The sequence below is a fragment of the Artibeus jamaicensis genome, unplaced genomic scaffold (genome assembly GCF_021234435.1).
Source record: "Artibeus jamaicensis isolate MK-2021 breed Jamaican fruit bat unplaced genomic scaffold, CSHL_Jam_final contig_233, whole genome shotgun sequence".
In the NCBI taxonomy this organism is placed as follows: Eukaryota; Metazoa; Chordata; class Mammalia; order Chiroptera; family Phyllostomidae; genus Artibeus; species Artibeus jamaicensis.
This window is the reverse complement of record NW_026521486.1, coordinates 41,197,087-41,218,102: the sequence shown is the minus strand read 5'-3', so window position 1 is coordinate 41,218,102 and position 21,016 is coordinate 41,197,087. Positions and strand designations below refer to the sequence as shown.

At 37.7% G+C, this 21,016-nt stretch overlaps 1 protein-coding gene across 1 annotated transcript in view; it reads right to left on the bottom strand.

Moving 5' to 3' along the window:
* Positions 1-18,262: 18,262 nt before the first annotated feature.
* Positions 18,263-21,016, bottom strand: part of CUNH12orf40 (chromosome unknown C12orf40 homolog) — a 43,276-nt gene continuing 40,522 nt past the window's right edge. The window contains exon 11 of the mRNA XM_053662032.1: positions 18,263-18,730. Within this exon, the coding sequence (XP_053518007.1) occupies positions 18,263-18,730 (468 nt within the window). The remainder of the gene's footprint in view (positions 18,731-21,016) is intronic.

The following is a 21,016-nucleotide window of genomic DNA, read 5'->3' as shown; positions in this document are numbered from 1 at the left end:
TTATTTATCATATTTTGCCATATGTAATGCACTCCTATATATAATGCACACCCATGTTTTGGGCCCAAACTTTAAAAAAAATCTCTCGTTTTAATTTTTTAATTCAATTTTTTATATTTATATTTAAAAACAAAACTGATTATTGTATTCCAGGGTATTATTTTACATACAGGTATCGTATTGCTTTCTAGAGTTACACTTTCTAGAGTTATGCGTTAGCTTATGCTATTAATGCATAAGCTTAAAGCAATTAAAAGGCATTTTTACGGATATGGAATTAGGGCTACCCATATATAAAGCACGTCCTTATTTTTCTCTCAAAAATTTGGGTAAAAAGGTGTGTATTATATGGCAAAATACGGTAATCTTCCTAAAAAAATGTCTCATTGTTTACTTAATAGTATTTGTCTTATGTTACTCTGAGACCATAAACTGGTTTTCATTTTGCACATCCTTTCTCAATTTCCATGAAAAGTTACTCCCCATAGTCCCTGCACCAAAAAAATACTCATCATGGGTGTTTCCTTTTAATCATGCTTAGCTTTAATTTTTTTTCCTTCTTGTCTGAAAATTGGGATTTTTCTATTGGAACAGATGAATGGTTCTCACATAACACATGTCCTCAAGAAATGTTGACTTTCTGCATTTCTGTAATGTCTTTTCAGAGTACTTGTGTTTTTTGTGTTCCTTCATCAGTGAACTCTAATCTTTGCTCTTATATTAAAGAACTATTTGGTATGTACAAAATTACCTGCTAGTCCCAATGAAATTATCAGTGACTCTTCTGTGGACAGTTAGGAATGCGTAAGTTTGATGCATTTTAACATGGCTCTAAACAACTAATAAGGCACACTTAGGAGTGAAAAGGTGGCTCTCTCTAAATTCACTCTGTTTCTGCCAATCTCTAGGGTGTTTTCTGATCCTCTATAAGTCTGGTTTGCTCCTATCACAATGTCAAAGCCAAGGCAGCTCATTCTCTTGTCACCAAGGCTTCGGTGAGTGCTCTAACGGGCACTGTACTAAACTAAAAAATGTTCTCCTCTGATCATCGCAAATTATAAAAGATTTTATTTAACAGTGTTTTTTTTTCTTTGAATTAGGTGCTTTGACCATTGATTTTTAAGGGGATATTAGTATTAATTTGCCCCATAAAAGCTGATGTGATTTCATAGAGAAAATTAGTATTCTCTTGCTATTTCTCATCTGTGTAATACTTTACACAGGTGAAGTAGGATAGGAGCTATTGTGTTAAAATCAAAATATGACAGGAAGGAGAAGTATTCAAAACAATGAAATACTCAAAGAATATTTCTGATTTATGTAAGTAATTGTCTTAGTTCTCCTGATTATATATATATTACACAGCATTAACTCAGCTAGACTGAAAGCACACTCACTTTATTAAAGGAAAAACGCAACTCATTATTTTGTAGAGCAGAACATGGCCTGTTCTCCCTGACCTAAGCAAATGGTGTTTTCAACTTTATATCACAAAATGCACATAATAACAGGGAAAATTAGCCACAGTTCTCCTCTATTCTCCTCAACCCCTTCTTTAAAGGACTATATGTTATTTATATAGTGATCAAGATAATATTCCATATCTTTGAAGTACAGAGAGGCACAGTATAAGAATTATTTATAATTTTTTTAAAAACAAAGTACTTGAAATGCAACCTTATACAATTAAATATTATTCTTAGATTCGGTGAATATTTATAGTATATAAAAAATTTAATGTTTGAATTTTGAAAGTTTTTAATATTATGCACCTTTTAAGTTGTCAGCTATTTAGCTACCATCAACTTAAAAACATTCCATTTGAAATATGAAATCTGTATTTTTAAGATAATTTATATATGGTGGGATTTAACCTACCATATTAAAATGCATTAAACATCATGCTTTTAACTAAAATTATAGGTTTGATTCTAAACATGCTGCAAATTCAATAAATATAAAGTTTTAGGAAAATACAGTGAAGAAAGCCCTATTGAGGCTTAAAGAGCTGGCTGGCTGACGTATCTGCACTACACTTGAGAATATACCTTCTCAATCTCATCTGAACACTTAAGTCTAAAGGTGATGTCAGATAAGGATCTTGTATCAACATTCTTCAACAAAAGCATTCCTGATAACTTTGACTATTACCTTTACTCAATAATTGTCTAACACATGATGTTTAATGTGCATGTAAGAGATATAAATTAAAACTAGGTTTAAAAGGCTTGAAATTTTGTTCCCAATCATTTGTAGTAGTTAGTTCACTGATGGAAAAATGCTATGATAATAATGCTATCAAGTGCTTTCCCATAACTTTATTTTATCACTGAACAAAATTTAAGTATATGAATCAATATGTTTTTGAGTTATTCACTCTAAAATGGGAAATCCATGAAAGCAAAGAATTCAGTTACCAAATTCCGATCTTTTCACTAACAGCAAATACAAGAATGACATGCCAGGCTGGGAGCACAGAATTCATAATACATGCTTTATAGCAAAGTGTATTAAATTGTGGATAAAACTTACAGCTCAAGTGTAAGTGCTGCCTATAAAAAGACTCAAAATTGTTCTGTGGATTAATTTTAATGCCCTGTTTTCTGTCACTGTCTATTAATTTTCTTAGTCTCCTATACAGTTACAGTTAAGCTAATTGACGAAGTGATTCTGGTTGTAGCAGTGGATCGATGGCCAGTGTATTCCATCCTGGGTGGGCAGTATTGCTGCTGTTTTCTAGAAATAGCAATCGTTTAAACATGCCAAATGGCTAACTGCTACCAACTCTTCTATGTTGTCCCTCAGAGAAGGACATTTTTGTGTGCCAATAATCATCACAGAGATATTTTATGAGTGTTAATGATGTTCAAAAGTACATGAAAGAAATTCATCCTAATTTGCTTGTGAGTGTAAAACAACATAACTCCTATAAATCTTTACTTTGTGTGTATAAAATTGTTGTATTTGAGTGATTTGGTCTATGGAATGTTAAAAATACCTACCTTCATTTAGCAGTAATATTCAGATTTTTATTTTAGTTAAATTCATGTGTTTGATTTTGTCATATCAATATAAAATGAGAAAATGAAATGCAGCACACAAGTAAAGGTAAAAACCAATATTTTGTAAGGTTTTAAAATTTTAGCAAATTTTAATAATATTCAAATGTCATCCCATCTCAACCAAAACATTAAAGAAGATGAGATTTAATTCTAGCCAAAGTAGAAATTTATATTTATGTGTCCAAGCTGGTTCCTAGCAACTTTTGGATTTTATCTCACTTTATGTTAAAATATCTTTTATTTATAATGTTCAAATTTCTATTTGGAAGCTCTAATGTATATCTAGATTAAATCAAAAGTTTTATGCTTTTTAAATGTTTTCAAAATGTATATTTTAATTTCTGAGTGCATGTTATACAGTGTTTAATATTCATGTGTTGGCAAATCCAATAGAAATATTTATTCCTACATGTGACATATGGAATATCTCTTAAAAATTATGACTATGTATCATTTCCTTCAAAGTCATTTAATTCTAGCCTATAGCTGTATCAAAAGTATTGTATATTTTATGGAAATTTAGTGATGTGTATGTAAAATGTTTTTTAAGTTATTTTATTGAAGTTCAATCTTTACATAAAATTTAAATGTTTTTTTTAAAAAATGTGTCAGTGCCAGAACTGTAAATGAAAATAATCAAATAAAAGTTAAGACAATTCATTACTCATTTATCTTCCCTGCACTTTTGTATTTTCTGTAATTCTCTTCCTTGGATTTTAGGCTCTAGGCTCCATAGTAACAACATCTACAAGGAAGTATTTATGCAATACCATCATTTTCATCTTATTTTACCTATTTTGATCATGTGTAAACACATCTTTAAAGGTGTTTTATAATACCTAAAAATAGTCCCAAGGAACTACTGTAAATAGTAACTATAGAATTTTGAAATGAAATGTTTAAGAACCCATGAAATATTATTTCTGGTTGTTGTCAGAACCAGATGTTAATATGAACCATTGTGTTGGATTGTCAAAAATTATTTTTGGTGCTGCTTTGTAAATGAGAACAAATTACCTGCTGGAGGACCAGCCAGCTGGCAGTCCTCTGGGCACTCTACTGCTCTCTGCTGCCATTCTGTCCCAGCCATAACTTTTATTAGTAAGCGTTATATTATTGTTTGATCTGGGTCGCTACTCAACTTACCTCCACAGTCAGGGTGTGCCATCCTGAGCCCAGCAGCAGAGCCCAAGCAGATCATTTGAGGACATTAGATCCACTGTCATTCAAAGGCTTACAGTGGAGTTGCAACCTAACTGAGGATTCTTGACAATCCCATAAATTATGCATAAAGTGTCCACTCACCTGGACGAGTAGTGCAATACATGTCTGAATCAGGGGTCAGAAATGTCCGCATTTAATTGTCCAATATCGTGGGGTAAAAGTCCTTTTGTCAACACAAAAATTTGTTTTGGTGACTTGCCAATGATCACACACCAGGAAGTGGCACAAAACTTCTTTCTGCAATGACTGTTCCAACCGTCTTCCTCTTGGTCCTTGTTCGGAATGTCTTGTCAAAACAAATCCAGGCAGAAAGATTAAAAGAGAGAGACACTGTGAACTCCTGTGTTATAACTGAAAGAGTGTGCACAAGTGAATCACATACCTCAATGTAAACTAGACTACAGACACAAATCCTGAAAACGTTTGATCTGGGATTCTTTTCCAAATATGAAGCAGTCTACGGCACATTGTTCAAGACATCAGAGTGAAAGCAGATTGTCTAGGTTTGAATCCGGCTTTCAATGTGCTGCCCGGTAACCTACACAACCCTGTGTTACTCTTTGCCTCACTTCCTCGTCTGTGAAGTGGAGATGTTGTTACTGTCATCTGTGTGTTGGAGGTCACACCCATCAAACATGTAAAGCACTTAATGCAATGACATGAAGTGCTGGATGAGTGTTGCCTCTTCTTCATATCATCATGCGTATGCTATGCCCGATGCTGCTAAGGTTATGATGTCCAAAGTACAAGCGCTGTGCTTATAAATCCCCTCCCTGGGAACAACTGCTATGGACAGAAACACACGGGCCCCTTTGGCCTGTGTCATGCAGGCGGTGTGACTGCAGCAGCCACGCGCCCTGCTGTCCAGAACAGTCTGAGCTGCTCTGGCTGACTAGACTGATGTCCCTCTGTCTTTCTGCATCTTTTCCATGAATACTGTCCTGAATGGCACTGTTGATAAGACATTCCCATAGTCTCTAGATGAACAGCATTTAATATATATACAATTCCTATTCATGTAATCTCTTAGCAAAAATAAGTTTAGAAAATTTCTCAGTCACCCTTTACATTCCTTTCATCACTTAAAAATAATTTTTGAAATCCCCTCCAAATTTTTGAAAACTGACATTAACCCTTCACTAATTGGTTATATTGAAATTAAATTCATATTGACACAGGTGCTATGAATTCAGTATGAAACATCGATGGTATTTTTTCCTGTAATATTTTATGTACTTTTCCATTATACTTACAAAAATTAATTTCAGGTGATTTTACACTACACAGTAAATGTTTTACATAGAAGAAAATATTAGCAAGCTTTTAGCAACAGATATAAAGCTCACGCACACAAAAATTAAAAAAAAACCTCGTAGACAGAGACAACAGTGTAACACGGTGGTCACCAGAGGAGAGGCAGCTGGGGGAAGGTGGTAAAAAGGGTCAGATATCTGGAGATGGAAGATTTGACGTGGGTGGTAAACACACAATGCAATACACAGATGATGTGTTACACAATTACACTCTCAAAACCTGTAGAATTTTACAAACCAATGTCACCTCAATAAACTTTTAAAACAGACTTGTTAGAGCAGCAGTTAAAGTGCCCTCACCGGTGGCACAGGCATCACCCGTGAGTTTGTTATGAATGCAACCAACTCACAGAAATTTAATTAACATATAATGCATGTGAGTTTAAGGCACACAACTTACTGATCCGCTACATGGATTTTAGCTAACGCTTCTATCACATCTCTTTTCATTTGTGTGTGTGCATGTGTGGTGGGAATGATTAAGATGGGTCTGTAACTTTCAAGGTGAAAATGCAGTGCTGTTGCTATAGTCATGAAGGTGTATATCAGGTGTCCAGGACCAATTTATCTATAATAGCTCCATTTGTGCCCTTAAACAGCACCTCCCCATTTGTCCCAACCCCTGACTCTAGTAACCACCACTCCACTCTTTCTGCCAGTTCAAATTTTTAGGTCGGGAAACTTAAACTCTCCAGTACTTCCGAAGCACATGACAGTGAGGGAACCACGGCATTAGGATTTTGAAATCTCCACTTTGGAAAAAAATCAGCATCGTGTTCTTTCAAAAGGTGAGCTCACCTAGTGAATAATGTATAACTGATTGAGAAGATTTGTATGCAAGTTACTTAGGAATTCATAATGCTAAGTCATTTCCATCTCAGGGGCTTTGCACATGATGTTATCTAAGCCTTATATACTTGTCACCCATTCTTTGTATGTCTAGTGCCTTTTTATCATTCAAATATCAGCTCAGAAACATCTCCGATAGCCTACCTTGACCACACATTTTAATTGTGCCCTTCTGGCCCAATACATTGTCATGGAACTTTGTTTTATTTTCTTCCTAGTATTCATCACTGCTTTAAAAGTTTGTTTTTTTTTTTTGCCTGCTTCCACTAGAAGCAGAATATACATCCACTAGAATATACATCACACAAGAACAAGGAACTTACATTGCTCCCTACCAACCCATCAGTACCTTGTAAAGTACCAAGCATGTAGTATGAGTATGTGCTCAATCAGTAAATGTTTGAAGAATGAATGGAAGCATGTGTCACAGGTGCTCATGGGTGGACTACAGGGAGCAATGGAAGTGTTTCTGGGCTGGAAAAAACGACACTGTGGCACTAGGTCAATATCGACAAGCATGCTTTGTAAATGAACCATAGTATAGCAAAGCTGTTTTAATCCTGCAGCTAATTCCTTATAGTACATGAATTCATGTGTATTCACAAACACATCAGCATGACAAATTTGTAGAGGAAACCATCCTGCGTGGCATGGGCCCAAACAGAACCCATGCTCACAAATAGGTTCACCCGTGGGGAATCAGGCCTGCATTGTACCTAGGCCACTTTGAGACTTGCTTTCTCCCTCACCCTGAATTGAGGCAGAAAACGTTTACTACATATCTTTAAAGTAACTTCCTAAAACCCATGCTAAACCTTCCAAGGATGAGTGTAACCACTTCAACCACTTTTCCCTTCGCATTTGCAAAAATCCTTCTGTGATGCGATTAGCAGCATCCTCTCCTTTGTTTTCTGTATAAAGTCACCACCTAAAGCAACCTGTGCATAGTAAATGAGGACCATCATGTAATGTGCCCAGAAAAGCAATAAGAGCTTGTCAGAGCAAGGGTCGGAGTGCTCTCCCCTTGAGAGAGGCCATGCCATCCCTTTTTCTCCACAGGACTCAGTAGTCCTTCTGAATGTCTCGTCTCATCTGTAACGCCACGGACCCCATGAGCTGGGGTCTGCATCAAATTTGGTTCATTTCTTGTGAGCCATGTTAAAAGAGGGAAAAACCTAACAAGAAATATCATTAAGTGTTAGGATAGCTAAGTTGGGATTTGCTTGTTTCGTGGTAAATTATTCTATTTCTGCATCTTATTTATAAAAAAACTCACACTCATTATATGCCATATCCTTTATATAGTAAGTCCTCAATTAAGGTTGTCAACAGGTTCTGTGATTTTAAGTGAAAAAGATGTAACAAAACCAATTTTACCATAGGCCAATTGATATAAAAAGGAGTTAAGTTCCTATAGCATCCAATCAACATCATAATGAAACAATAAAGGAAACGATGTTATATGAGGACCTCCTGTATCCATCATCTCCTCCTGTCCTCAAAGAAACCCTGCATCTGAAGGATCACTGCTTACCCAGTTTTATGGGTGAGGGTATGCTGTGTCCTGGGAAGGAAAGTAACATATTAAGTAGCACAGCTTGTCGTCTCACCTTAGACCCGGGTCAGTTTGTGCCAAAGTCATTTTTAATCCTACACTTTATTGTTTCTTTTCTACAACAAGATTTATATAAAAAAATTTATTACTGCCTCTACCTGAATGGATAACAAAGCAAGGCCCTTACATACGCTGTCTACAAGAGACTCACTTCAGAGCCAAAGACACACAGACTGAAAGTAAAGGGATGGGAAAAGATATTTCACAAAAAAACGGAAACAAATGAACAAAAAGCTGGTGTGCTAATACAACTGAGTTTACTAAGTGCCCACTGTATGAAAAGAACTATTTTAGGCCACATACATTTTAAAGCATAGTGCAAAATAAAATTCTCGCTCAACAGGAAATGTAGCAATGTGAATAGTAAGACATGTAAACATGAACTGTTCCAGTCATCTAATGCTGTGTAACAAATCACCTCAAAGCTGTTAGTGGCTGAAAACAATATATTTTGATCATAAATACTGCCTACTGCCGCAGGGATAGCAGGAACAACGTATTTCTGCACACCTTTGGCTGGGGGTTATTGAATGCAGGGGGCTGATTCACTTACACATCTGATGTCTGGCCTGAGAAAACCCCAAGGGCTGGGGCTGGGAAAGCTGGGGCTCCTCAGGAATCTGTCTTTCCACATGGCCTCCCATCACGGAGGCTTTATGATAGCCAGACTTCTTAAATGGCAGCTCACATGTGCCCTGAAAGAGGGACAGAGAAAGGAATAACCATATCATGTTTTTCATACCAGAGCCCGGAAGTCATTCAACATCACCTTCACCTCATTCTGTTTGTTAGACGTCAGCCACTAAGGCTCACCCTATCGAAGGAAGAACAATTAGGCTCCCCTTAAATGCCTAAATCCAAGAAACTGCAAACAGACCCTCTGGCTTTGAATTATTCATATTCCTTTTGTATGCAAAATACACTGCCCACTTCCCAGGACAACCCCACCTCTGCAAAAGGCTCACCTATTATTATGGCATCAGGCATAGATTCAAAGTCTCGAATCTCATCCAAGTGTATATGAGACTCTTCAGATACTACTTACCAAGCCAAGCACAGCTCCTCAAGTATAGCTCTTCTCAGTACGAAGACCTAGTGAGCTAAAGAGACAAGTTACATGTCTTCTGCACACAAACATTCAGTAGTAGAAGAGGTATAACATAGACTTTCCACTGAAAGGAGGGCAAAGGGAGGCAAACAGGAGTCACTAGTCCTTAATGATTTTGAAATCCAGCCAGGCACTTACTGGCTAGTGGTCCTTTGACTCAGACCTGAGGCCTGGAAATGCAGCACAGAATCTCTGCAGGCCTGCACTCTGAGTTCATGGTTCCACCCCTTAGCCATCCTTTTCCACAAAGAAAAACTGCTCATGTTTGAGCTGAGTAGTTTTACCAGTCTGCTTCCTACTTCAAAAGTCCAAAGGCCTCCTTGTTTCCCTTTTCTTGTACTGATTTTAAAGAAAAAGGAATTGAGAAGGAAGAGAGGGAAAAGGCAAAGGGGGAGAGGGGGAGAAAGGGAGGGGGATGGAGGGGGGAGAGAGGCCAATTTGTTGTTCCACTTATATACGCATTCATTGGCTGACTCTTCTACGAGCTCTGACCAGAGATCAAACCCACAACCTTTGCATATCAGGAGAATGCTCTAGCCAAGTGAGCTACCCAGCCAGGGACCAAAGGCCTCCTTAAATGTTGTACTGTCTCTGCCCCTTTTAGTCTAAGCAGGTATTATCTCTTAAAACCATGTAGGTCTCTTATCAATCATACTGGGGCTCACCCCATTACGCCAAAGCTACATCCACAAAACTCAAAATTGTCTTCCTTAAAAGCCCTGTTGCAGAACAGAGACAATTTGCCATGCATGCTCTTTAAGATCCTTAGAGATGTTTATCTGCATGAGATACCTCCTCAAATCTTGAGGTCTTTGTAGCACCCTGGATGTTATCTTTATTCTCACTTTCCTGAGAGTGTCCTGGAATTAGTCTTTGTCCAAAGCCTTTTCATAATTTTAGTATCACTTGCCATCTGAAAAAACTGGAATGAGAAAGTTTTATTTTTTATTCTAGCCGGGCTCCAAGCTCTGTTACACAAAGGGGGGGGGACCCCCCAAAACCTTATTTATTAAAAATTGTGTATTTATTCTTACACGTTTAAACTTCAGTCACCTTCAAAGTACTCTCCATTTGACACAATACATCTATTACATTTTTTTCCAATGCTGTTTTTGAAGTCATCAATATTTTGATGCCTTTTAGTGCCTCTGCTGCTTTTTGCTCCACCTCTTCCACATATGCAAAATGTTTCCTTCTGAGGACTTTTTTCATTCAGGGGAAACAAAAAAGTCGCTTGGGGCTAGATCTGGTGAATATGGAGGGTGGGACATAGCAGTCTGCTGTTTTCAGTCGAAAACTGCTGAATACTCAGCATGGCGTGGGCAGGTGTGTTCATAAATTACCCCTGATGAAATGGGCAAATGTATTGAAAGCATCTTCAAATAAAATTCGTGAAGCTGAACATAGCTTCTCACAATGCCAGCTGGTACACTGATACAGATGGGCTCCTAGAACACCCACGCAGAGGGGAAGGCTGTGTTACAAGGGGCCCACCCTCCAGAAGATAGTTCCAGTTTTTGAAGGGGTCTCTCGTACATATAGTTATTTCTTTTGCTTAACATGCTCATACTGCATTTCACTACAAGCAGCTAGAAGCAGCAGCCAAGAGGTACCATCAATACCCTCCTTTGAAACTCCTTAATTTTGTAGTTCTACTTTCTCCTTAGTTCTAGTCTTCCCATTACTATAAGTGATAGTGTTGCTTAACCTTTTGCCACTGCATAATAAATACCCCTAAGCTTCCAAATTACAATAATACATCCTCAATTGAAGATATCCTAAGGCTATCTCACTAGCCTTTCAATCCTCACCTGACAAGCCACCTTAAGGACCATAAGGCTTCCACTAACAGCTGCTTCAAGGATTAGACTTCACCTAATAATCTCCTCCAGCTTCAACTCTATTCCGAAGCCACGTTTTGGGTTTTTGTTATGGAAGTACCTCACTTCCAGGTACCAAAATGTGTTCCAAATATCTCCTGGTGGGTAACAATCTCCCAAAACCTATTGGCTTAAAAAAATTAATATTTATTTTGCTAATACAGCTATAGTCTAGGCAAAAGCTTTATAAGAAATTAAAGAGGGACTTCCGCCAAGATGGAGGCGTAGGTGGAAACATTGTGCCTTCTCGCACAACCAAGTTTAAAGACAACAAAGTTTTAGTAAAACAAATACGCAGCCATAACACAGAAAATTAAACTACCAAAGTCCAACAACAAGGAACCCTTCAGCTAGACTGGTAAGAGGGGCAGAGCCAGCAGCTGGTGGAGTGGGTCAGTCATGCAGGAAAACTTGCCAGACCGACACAGGCACGTGGTTGGCACTTGGTGGATTCCAGGTGTGGGGCTCCGATGGGCAGACCCAGTGAGGGCATGAGGTGGCAGGCTGACCCCAATCACACATTCGATCACAGATAAACTGGTGAAGGAACAAGCAGTGAAATGGACCTTGCAGGACCCAGTGGCGGGAAGCAGCAGAGGGGACCGCTATTACCCCCCTTTGACCCCCGCCCCCACATACAGCATCGCAAACCAGTAACCTGGGTGGCCCCGCCCTGGTGAACACCTAAGGCTCCCCTCCTAATACATAATGGGCACGAACAGAACAAACATGGCTCAAGAACTCGAAGTCCCAGAGCCCATAACTCTAAGCAACGAAGAAATAGCCAAACTTTCAAATGCACAGTTCAAAACACTGGTGATCAAGATGCTCACAGAACTGGTTGATTTTAGTCACGAATTAGAGGAACATATGAAGGCTAAACTAATTGAAATGAAGGGAAATGCACAGGAAACCAATAGTAATGGAAAGGAAACTGGGACTCAAATCAAGGGAGTGGACCAGAAGGGAGAAAAAATGACCAAACAGAAAAGGATGAAAAAACAAGAATTCAAAAAAATGAGGAGAGGCTTAGGAACCTTCAGGACATCTTTAAATGCTCCAATATCCGAATTATAAGGGTACCAGAAGGGGAAAAGGAACAGCCACCAGTGGAAACCTTATCTGAACAAATAATAAAAGAGAATTTCCCCATTCTGGCAAAGGAAATAGACTTCCAGGAAATCCAGGAAGCTCAGAGAGTCCCAAAGAAGTTGGACCCAAGAAGGAACACACCAAGGCACATCATCATTACATTAGCCAAGATTAAAATGAAGGAGAGAATGCTAGAAGCAGCAAGAGGTAAGGGGACAGTCAACTACAAAGGAGTCCCCATCAGACTGTCAGTGGGTTTCTCAAAAGAAACCTTACAGACAAGAAGGGGCTGGAAAGAGGTATTCCAAATCATGAAATCCAAAGACCTACAACCAAGACTGCTCTATCTAGCAAAGCTTTCATTTAGAATGGAAGGACAGATAAAGTGCTTCTCAGATAAGACCAAATTCAAGGAGTTCATCATCACCAAGCTCTTATTATATAAAATGTTAAAAGGACTTATCTAAGAAAAAGAAGTTAAAGAAACATGAGCAGTGAAAGGACAACAAACTCACAGTTATTAACAACCACACCTAAAATGAAAGCAAACTGAAAGGACAGCTAGATCAGGAGCAGAAACATAGAAATGGAGATCACATGGAGGGTTAGCAACAGGGGAGTGAGAGAAGGAGAAGGGGGGAAAAGGTACAGAAAATAAGTAGCATAGACAATAGATAGAAAATAGATAGGGGGAGGGTAAGAATAGTATGGGAAATACAGAATCTAAAGAACTTAAGACTCATGGACATAAACTAAAGGGGTGAAATGGTGGGGGGAGGGGGGTGCAGGGGGGAGGGGAATGAAGGGGGGAATAGAACAACTGTAATGGCATAATCAATAAAATTTAAAAAATAAATAAAACTAAAAAAAGAAATGAAAGAAAACCTAAATAAATGAAGGTATATGACATATTCACTGACTAAAACTCAAGATTTCAATTATCTGTGAATTTCTATATAGACTCAAGATAATCTGTATCAAAATCTAATTAGAATATTTTTAGAGAAATTGGCAAGCTGAGGCCAAAATTATATGAAAATATATATAAACCCAAACAATTGTTTAAAAAAGACAGTAATATTATCTGATTTCAAAGCTTGCCATACAAATCAACAATGTCATATTCATATAATAAGATACATAGATCAATAAAACAGAATGAAGAGTCAAATCTACACATCACAGTCAATCAAGTTTTTACAAAGTTATTTCAACTGCAGAAAGAATTGTGTTTTCAACAACCGCTGCCGCAGCAGCTGGGTATCTATCTCTATGCAAAAAAACAAAACAAAATAAGGCTTATAACCTTAGAATTTATTTTTTAAATAGCTGGAGATGAATCATAGACCTAAGTGTAAGAACTAAAAATACAAACTCTCTAGGTAAATAGAGAAGAGCATTTTTGTGACCATAATCAATGATTTTTACAATGATGTTATATTTTATCATCTTTAAAACATGTGCCCTTCCAAAGGTACTAGTAAGCCCATAGACAGACCACAGTGTGGGGCAGGGGATCTCTTTTGTCGTAATTGTTTGAGATGGCAAATTTGTTCCCCCAGGATAGAGTTTTTGTGATGGAAGTACCTCACTTCCATTCCTCACTAGGGACAATCTGAACACAACATGATTTTACACTGACTGATGTGCAACTGCATCCACCAAACACCAGGTAAATACAGGAAACAGCACCCTTCTTAGCTGAGCCACACAGGTGCACACAAATGAACACACACATTCAAAACCCAAGCAGTCACCTCAATTCACTGTGCACGTTACCTTTTAAGGTTCTGGTTAGCTATCCTGTCACATATGTGAAAGCAGATGTGTGTGTGTGTGTGTGTGTGTCTAATCACCCCCAACATGCCTAAATATTCTCATTCAAAAACACAGACAATGACTGTAAAAGGAAAGCTTTAAGTATTCAAGAGAAGCTTGAAGTAACAAAGCATTTTGAAAATGAGGATATGTGATGGCTCTTCAGCAACACGCATAAAGGGACATACATTGCAGATCATTGGAAACAACACTGAAAAAGCAAAAGAACTTCCTTGTGGCTGAACAACTTCAAGTGCTGCCAAGTCCAGAAGAAAACTAAAGGAAGCAGGATCAATGAAGAAGTTATTGAGCACATGGGTTACAGACCAAACAATGACAAAAATCAGAAACCTTCTCATAAAAAAGCACTACATATATACAAAAAAAAAACCCCTCCACCTTAAATATAAACCAAATCGTTTAGAAATGGTTCCTCATTATTGACTAGCCTGGGGTTTTCAAACAGTGCTAGAGCTGCATAACTGGAAAGGCAATTGTAGGGTAACAGTTATTTTCCGTCAGGACTGGAAGGTATTATGACACTGTCTTTTGTCTTTCATTATTGCTATTAAAAAGTCATCTAACAGTATGGCTGTCATAGAAAGATAGTCTTTTTTTTTTCTCCAGCTGCTGTCAAGGTCTTCTCTTTGTCTTTGAGGCTAACGTTTTATGATGAGGGGTCTTGATATTGATTTCATATTATCATACTTGAAAATTTTTGCCCATCTCAAATTTGTGGGTATGAATGAGCAGTTCTGGAAAATCACCATTCTCCAAGTTATACCTCTATCCCAGTCTCTCTCTACTGCTGATACTTCAATTAAAAATATGTTGAAGCTTCAATCACCCTGATTGTTCAATTTTCTGTCATAGTTTCTTTTTCTCTCTTGCATTCTGGATCATTTACTCTGACAACTATCTCATTTCACTAATTCTCTATTCACTTGTGCCTGAAATGCTGCTAGATGCAGTTGAGTTGCCAGCAGGTGGCAGAAATGAAAACCTGGGAGTAAAGAATTGTGAAACTAGGAAAAGACAATTCATTCATCCGGTTATCATGGTCTCTAACCTGTCAGTGTGGATTCCCCCAGAAGCAAACCATAACACATGGACGCACGTGCATGTGGTTGGTTTGGAGGGTGATCATAAGAAACACTGCTATGGAATTGGGAGGGGGCAGAAAAGGAAAGGGAGGAAGCTGATAAGGGGTTTATTATCAAACAAGTTACCATCGTATGCAACTGAAGCTTAGTCCCTCCCAGGAACTCAAGAAAAATAGTTCCTATTTAAGCACAGATTCCTGAGCCCCATTCCCAGAGATTCTGATTCAGGTGTTGTAGAACAGTCTCTAAGATTTCGCATTTCTAACCAACCCCCAGGAAATGGTAGGTTAGTATTATGAGTCAGTGGATCGCACTTTGAGTAGATGATGCTTCCATGGGAATTATCATGTGCAAGAGACAAGGGAACTGGGTATCCATCAACTCTAATCAGTCATTATTTCAAAAGACTGCTCTCAAACAACATTAATTTCCAGGTACGTCCTGTCTGCCCACACACAGGCAGAGCAGGTATCTACAGCCAGGAGAAACCTTTAAGGAAATGTGTCACAGGTACTGGCGGAGGGAAACCAGGTTGACATGTGTTAAAACGGAAAGTGCCAAGGAAATATTAGCAGAGCACTGCCAGCATTTGCTACACTGCTATATATGCTATCATGGGGAAAATAAACATTAACCAAGAAATTACATGAATAAATTACTTATGATAAGTGCTATAAAAGTAAATGACATGACATTATCCCTAAAAATAGTCTCATTTTATTTCAGATGGCAACTTCCTAGAGTAGCTGATGCTGACCAAAATAATGCACTGATCGCAAATTCATAAAACCACCACCAACCAGTATCATCTACATCAGCCATTACTGAATGCGCAGTATCTGATTTGAAGTCACTGTGATTGGCAGTTCACATTACAAATGTGTGAGAAATAACTATTAAGTTTTCCATTTTGTTTAATTTGGATAAACCTTAGCTGAGATTGACTTTGTCCTATAAACCTTCAATTTCAAATATGGAAAGAAAGCTATGTTTCAATTAATTTTTTTTCACTAAATGCTTTCACCACGAGAAAACCTAAACCGGTATTGTACTGAAGAAGTATGTTGTCACCTATTATATTATATGAAACGTCTTTTTTTATTTTGTAATTCTATATGTGCTTTCCTTTAAAATGTATTTATCCCTTAAAGTACCTCAAGAGTTAGCCCCTGTTAGAAAAGTCAGAACACAGTCTACAAAGCCACCCTTACTTCAGGGGTCCCAAGACTTGATAACGGCTGGGAAGACTGAGAGCTCACTGAAAAGCTATTATACCCGCAGCTACAGTTTGTTACAGGGTAAGGAAACAGACTAAAATTGGCATAAGTAACACACAGGACAGAGTTTAGAGAAGTAACAAGTGCAGAGCTTCCAGGTGTCCTCTTCTGCGGAGTCACGGGCAGTGTCACTGTCCTGGCATCAGTGCGTGACAACGCACAGAGTACTGGCAGCTAGGGAAGCTCACCTGAGCCTCGGAACCTGGAGTCTTCACTAGGGCTCCACCACAGCTCCCGGTTGAATGCTCACAAGTGTCTAGACTCTCTGGACTTGAGATGAGACTGCTTGTCTCACAGTCCCATCCTAAATCACACAGTTACTGTCTGGCTTGACCCAAACATTCCCAGGCAAACAAAGACACTTCTATCAGGCAAGACATTCCAAGGACATAGAGACTACCTCCCAAAAGCCAAGGGCGAAGGCCAGACCTCTTTCTGGGAAAGTTTAAATTCTTTTCCACACAGCACCTTATTTACCCTGCTCTTGTGTATGGTCAATGCACTAAGAAGCTGTGACATTTTTCTTCATCTTATGGAGTTTAACCGCCAAATCATGATGTTAATACTAACATAACTACACGTGGACTTTGTGAAATGCATGTGTTTTCAACACTGTTAGACTTAGACCAATATTTGGGAAAAGTTAGTTTATTTATTTCAAGCCAACCCACAATTCACAGCTCAAATTTATTCTAATATTACTAGCATAGAATCTTCTTTTTCCATACATTGGTCTTCAATGCTATATTTCATATTTTGCAAAATAATTCTCAGGATAATTGGTCCATGGTGGAATGCCTTTCACTTAGTATCAGCATGAAAATCTGGCCTTTTGAAAACTGTAAATGTGTGTCAGATAATTATATACCTTTTTTATGAGATGATTACTACACTTCACTGTGCTCTGAGGCAGCAAAAATAACTTCCTCAAACCAGCTAAACTCTGAAGATTGCTGCCATTTAAACACTAGCTGTTGGTGTATCTAAACCGTTATGTGTCAGATAACCTTTGAAACACAAACTATTGAGTAACACGTATGATGTAAACCTGCAATATCTAATCATCCTGTTCATTAAAGGTACAGAAATGCCTAACAATTTTATTTTTGGTTCAGTTAGATAACAAATGCCCCCTGCTGGGCACTTTGTAATATATCCACACAAAAACAATTTTAGAGTACAAACATTTAAAATCTTCACACAAAAAATAATGTTGAAAGCAAAGCCTAAATTTTATAAATGACAAATGATGTAATATTTATGGGGAAAAAACCTTAGCAATATTAAAATTAGTAAACATAAATCATTTTTAAACAGTTCTTTTAACATCTTATAAACAAAAGATTAAACAGTTCTTTTATTAAAGTGTTGAAATATTTTTGTTACTTGAAGAGAATAACACTATCTTTAGAATACAAGTACCCACAAAAATGTTATCCAAGCAGAACAGAAAATATACTTTATCTTAAAATTAATGCCATAATTTCTTAATGAGGGTAAAATATTTAAGATAGTAGCTAAGAAAATTCTTATAATGAGGTTATAAGATGTATTTGGTATTATTTTGTCTGAAATCTTGGGAGAAAACATTTTTTGTTAAACATATCACAACACTAAGTTTTAAAATAAGGATACAAGGAAGGAAGCAATCAAACATATTTTTAACTCATAAATAGTAGCATATAATACAATAAATATCACCATAATGATATAGTAAATTTATACATATTTTCTAAAAATGATATATTAATGCTACTAAAGAAATACCTATGTGAACTTACATTAATATGTTTTAAAAACAAACCATAAATATATCCTCTGATTATGCTCACCTTGTGTTCAGCTTTACTTTCTCATTCCTTGTTGATGAAATTCTGAACATTAAAATAAATGCTAAATCTCAGGCAGAACTTTTAGAACATTAGTTGTTCTTAAGGATTTCCTGCCCTCCAGTGGTATCTGCTTTAATATCCTCAGCGCACCTGTCCACATTACAAAGAGAAGACAGGCCGCCTCTACATTTACACTCTGCAATTATATCGCACTGAACGGCAGCATCTAGGCTGTCTCTCAGGACAGGTGCGCTCTCTGTCTGCACCCCTGCATCACAGCTCACACAGTGCAGGGGGCAGTCAGCACCGGTTCTGCTTTGTAACACCTGTGCTGAGTTACTCTGACGCTGTGCCCACTGATCTGTGGCATCTTTCACTGCGAAATGGCCAAGACTCTGACTTTGTTTATGAATTCTAGCATTGTCGTTAGTACTCCTATCGTGTGGAGATTCTGCCATCCTTTCTAAATGAAAATTATTAGTTGTGTCTTCAGGTTTGGTGGATCTGCTACTTGAATCTCCAGTTTGCTGCAATGTTTGATCTTCATCTTCAGATGGCTAAAAAAGTTTTAGTAATTTGATTATAAATGATGCTTAAGTTTTCAAAAAAAATCATTCAGTAACTTAAAAGCATTTACTTCACGGTACAGAATATTTCAAAACACAGAAGAGACTTTGGCAAACTGCAAATCAAGCTACATGTGTGGTGTTAAAAATCAAGGGGATTATGAACTTTTAAAACAGCAAGACCAATTATAATTCTTGTCATAAAAATAGAAAGAGTTTAAAAAGAGGAGGGAACTTTGTCTCTTATCAGTGCCCACAATCCTAGTCTACATCATTGCCATTCACACAGAGGAAATGGTACACAACATGCTCTTGACCCACTTAAAAGGGTGAAGTACAAGTAATAACTTTGAAAGAAACAGCTAACACGTAGAACTTCTATTATTCACTCACTGACTTAAGTCAAAAAATATCTATATTATACCTTTGATAGGCCTAGTCTCATAAAAGATATAACTTGAGAATTATCAATGGAAAAATAAGAGATAACAGAAAAGTTGAACAGCAATAAATATTATAACTTATATAAAATGTCAAACTTTAAGAACTTTTAAAAGTTCTAGATTTCTAATTTAATAGGGTGAATGTTTCAACCTCATGAAAAATTTATATTTTAATTACTAAGCTAACCAAAATATTTTTAATGAAAATGTTATATAAGTGGATCGATTATAGATGGGGAAAAAAAGTGCAAAGTTAACATAAAAAAAAAAAACCCTAAAGTAAGGTATCTATCTGAGTTGCTTGGCGCCGAAATACAAAAACTAAGCTCAAGAAACAGCACTGAGCCCTGGCTGGTATGGCTCAGTGGCCTGAGCATCAGCCTGAGAACCAAAGGGTCCTGGTTTGATTCCCAGTCAGGGCACATGCCTGGGTTGCAGGCCAGGTCCCCAGTGGTGGGCATGTGAGGAGCAACCACACACTGATGTTTCTCTCCCTCTCTTTCTCCCTCCCTTCCTTTCTAAAAATAAATAAATAAATAATTTTTAAATATGAAAGTTTATAAAAATTTTTTAAAAAGAAATAGCACTGAGACTGGTTGGACACAAATTAGAGAAAACAAGCTCCGTAACTGTATTTATTCAAGAAATGAATATTCATTTGGCTTCTGCAATGGGAACGAAGCAGCCATGACTGCTGCCCTCTCACAGCACACACTCTGCTGGGTGGAAATGACGTTAACCAGTCAATCACACCCATGTATGTGTGATTGCAAACTGAGAAATACATCATGAAGAGCAAGTATGAAGCACCTGGAGAGTGAAACTGAGGAGCCTAAATGTAGATTAAGGAGCCAAGGAGGGGCTTTCAGAAGAAGTGCCATATTTAAGCTAAGACCCAGAGGGTGAATGAGAGTCAGGTAAGAAAACAGGATGCATAATGCACTGAGGCAGAAAAGAGACTCCTAAGCTAAGGAAAGTAGGGTGAGAGGGGAAGAGGAGTAGGAGTTGGAAACGTTACCAGGGCCGGAACACACGTGGCCCACAGCCACAGTATTTTAGATTCCAAAGTAAAACAGAGATCCACTGAATGAATAAAAATAACACGATTTTAACTGAAGTTTTCAAAAGATCATGATGATTGCTAAATGGAGAAAAAGTGGGGCAAGCCTGGAAGTAGAAAAACCTCTTAAGAAATAACTGCAGTAGCTCAAGAAGAAGATAATGATGGTACCTTAGATTAGGGAGGGTACTGACACCAGAAATTTTTTCCCCACTTATTTTTATTCTTGTTCAAAGTAGATAAATATGCATTTTGTTTTGGAGGTAGAATTGATTGGAAAAGTGAAAAGGTGGGGGCATTCCAGTTTAAGTAAGAAGAAAAGCAGATGCTTGTAAAATATTTAAAAAGATACATCCAATCAGAAACTGGACGTCTAAATAAGGACCTGGGCTGTAGTCAAACTTGAGAACAATCACTGAACAGAGAGGCAAGTCCCCAGAGTGTACAGCATCACCTAGAGTTCGGAGTGTAGGTTAAGAGAAAAAAGGGTCCTTAGCAAAGGCTAAGCATCACAACATTTAAACAGGGGTAAGGGTCAAAGAGAAGTGGGCAAAAGCATAAAGCATTATTCATTCAGAGAGGTATGAAGGAAACTGAGACGGTGTCCTTTCATAAGAGCAAGTGTTTCAAAACGAGAAAGTAAAATAATCATGTCTACCAGTGGTACTAAGAATTCTCATGAAATAAAAACTGAAAAGTGTCCAATGAATTTGGCAACATAGAGGTCATTGGTGCCCGCCCTTTAGCAAGAGCAGTTTGGACAGCAAGCTAGAA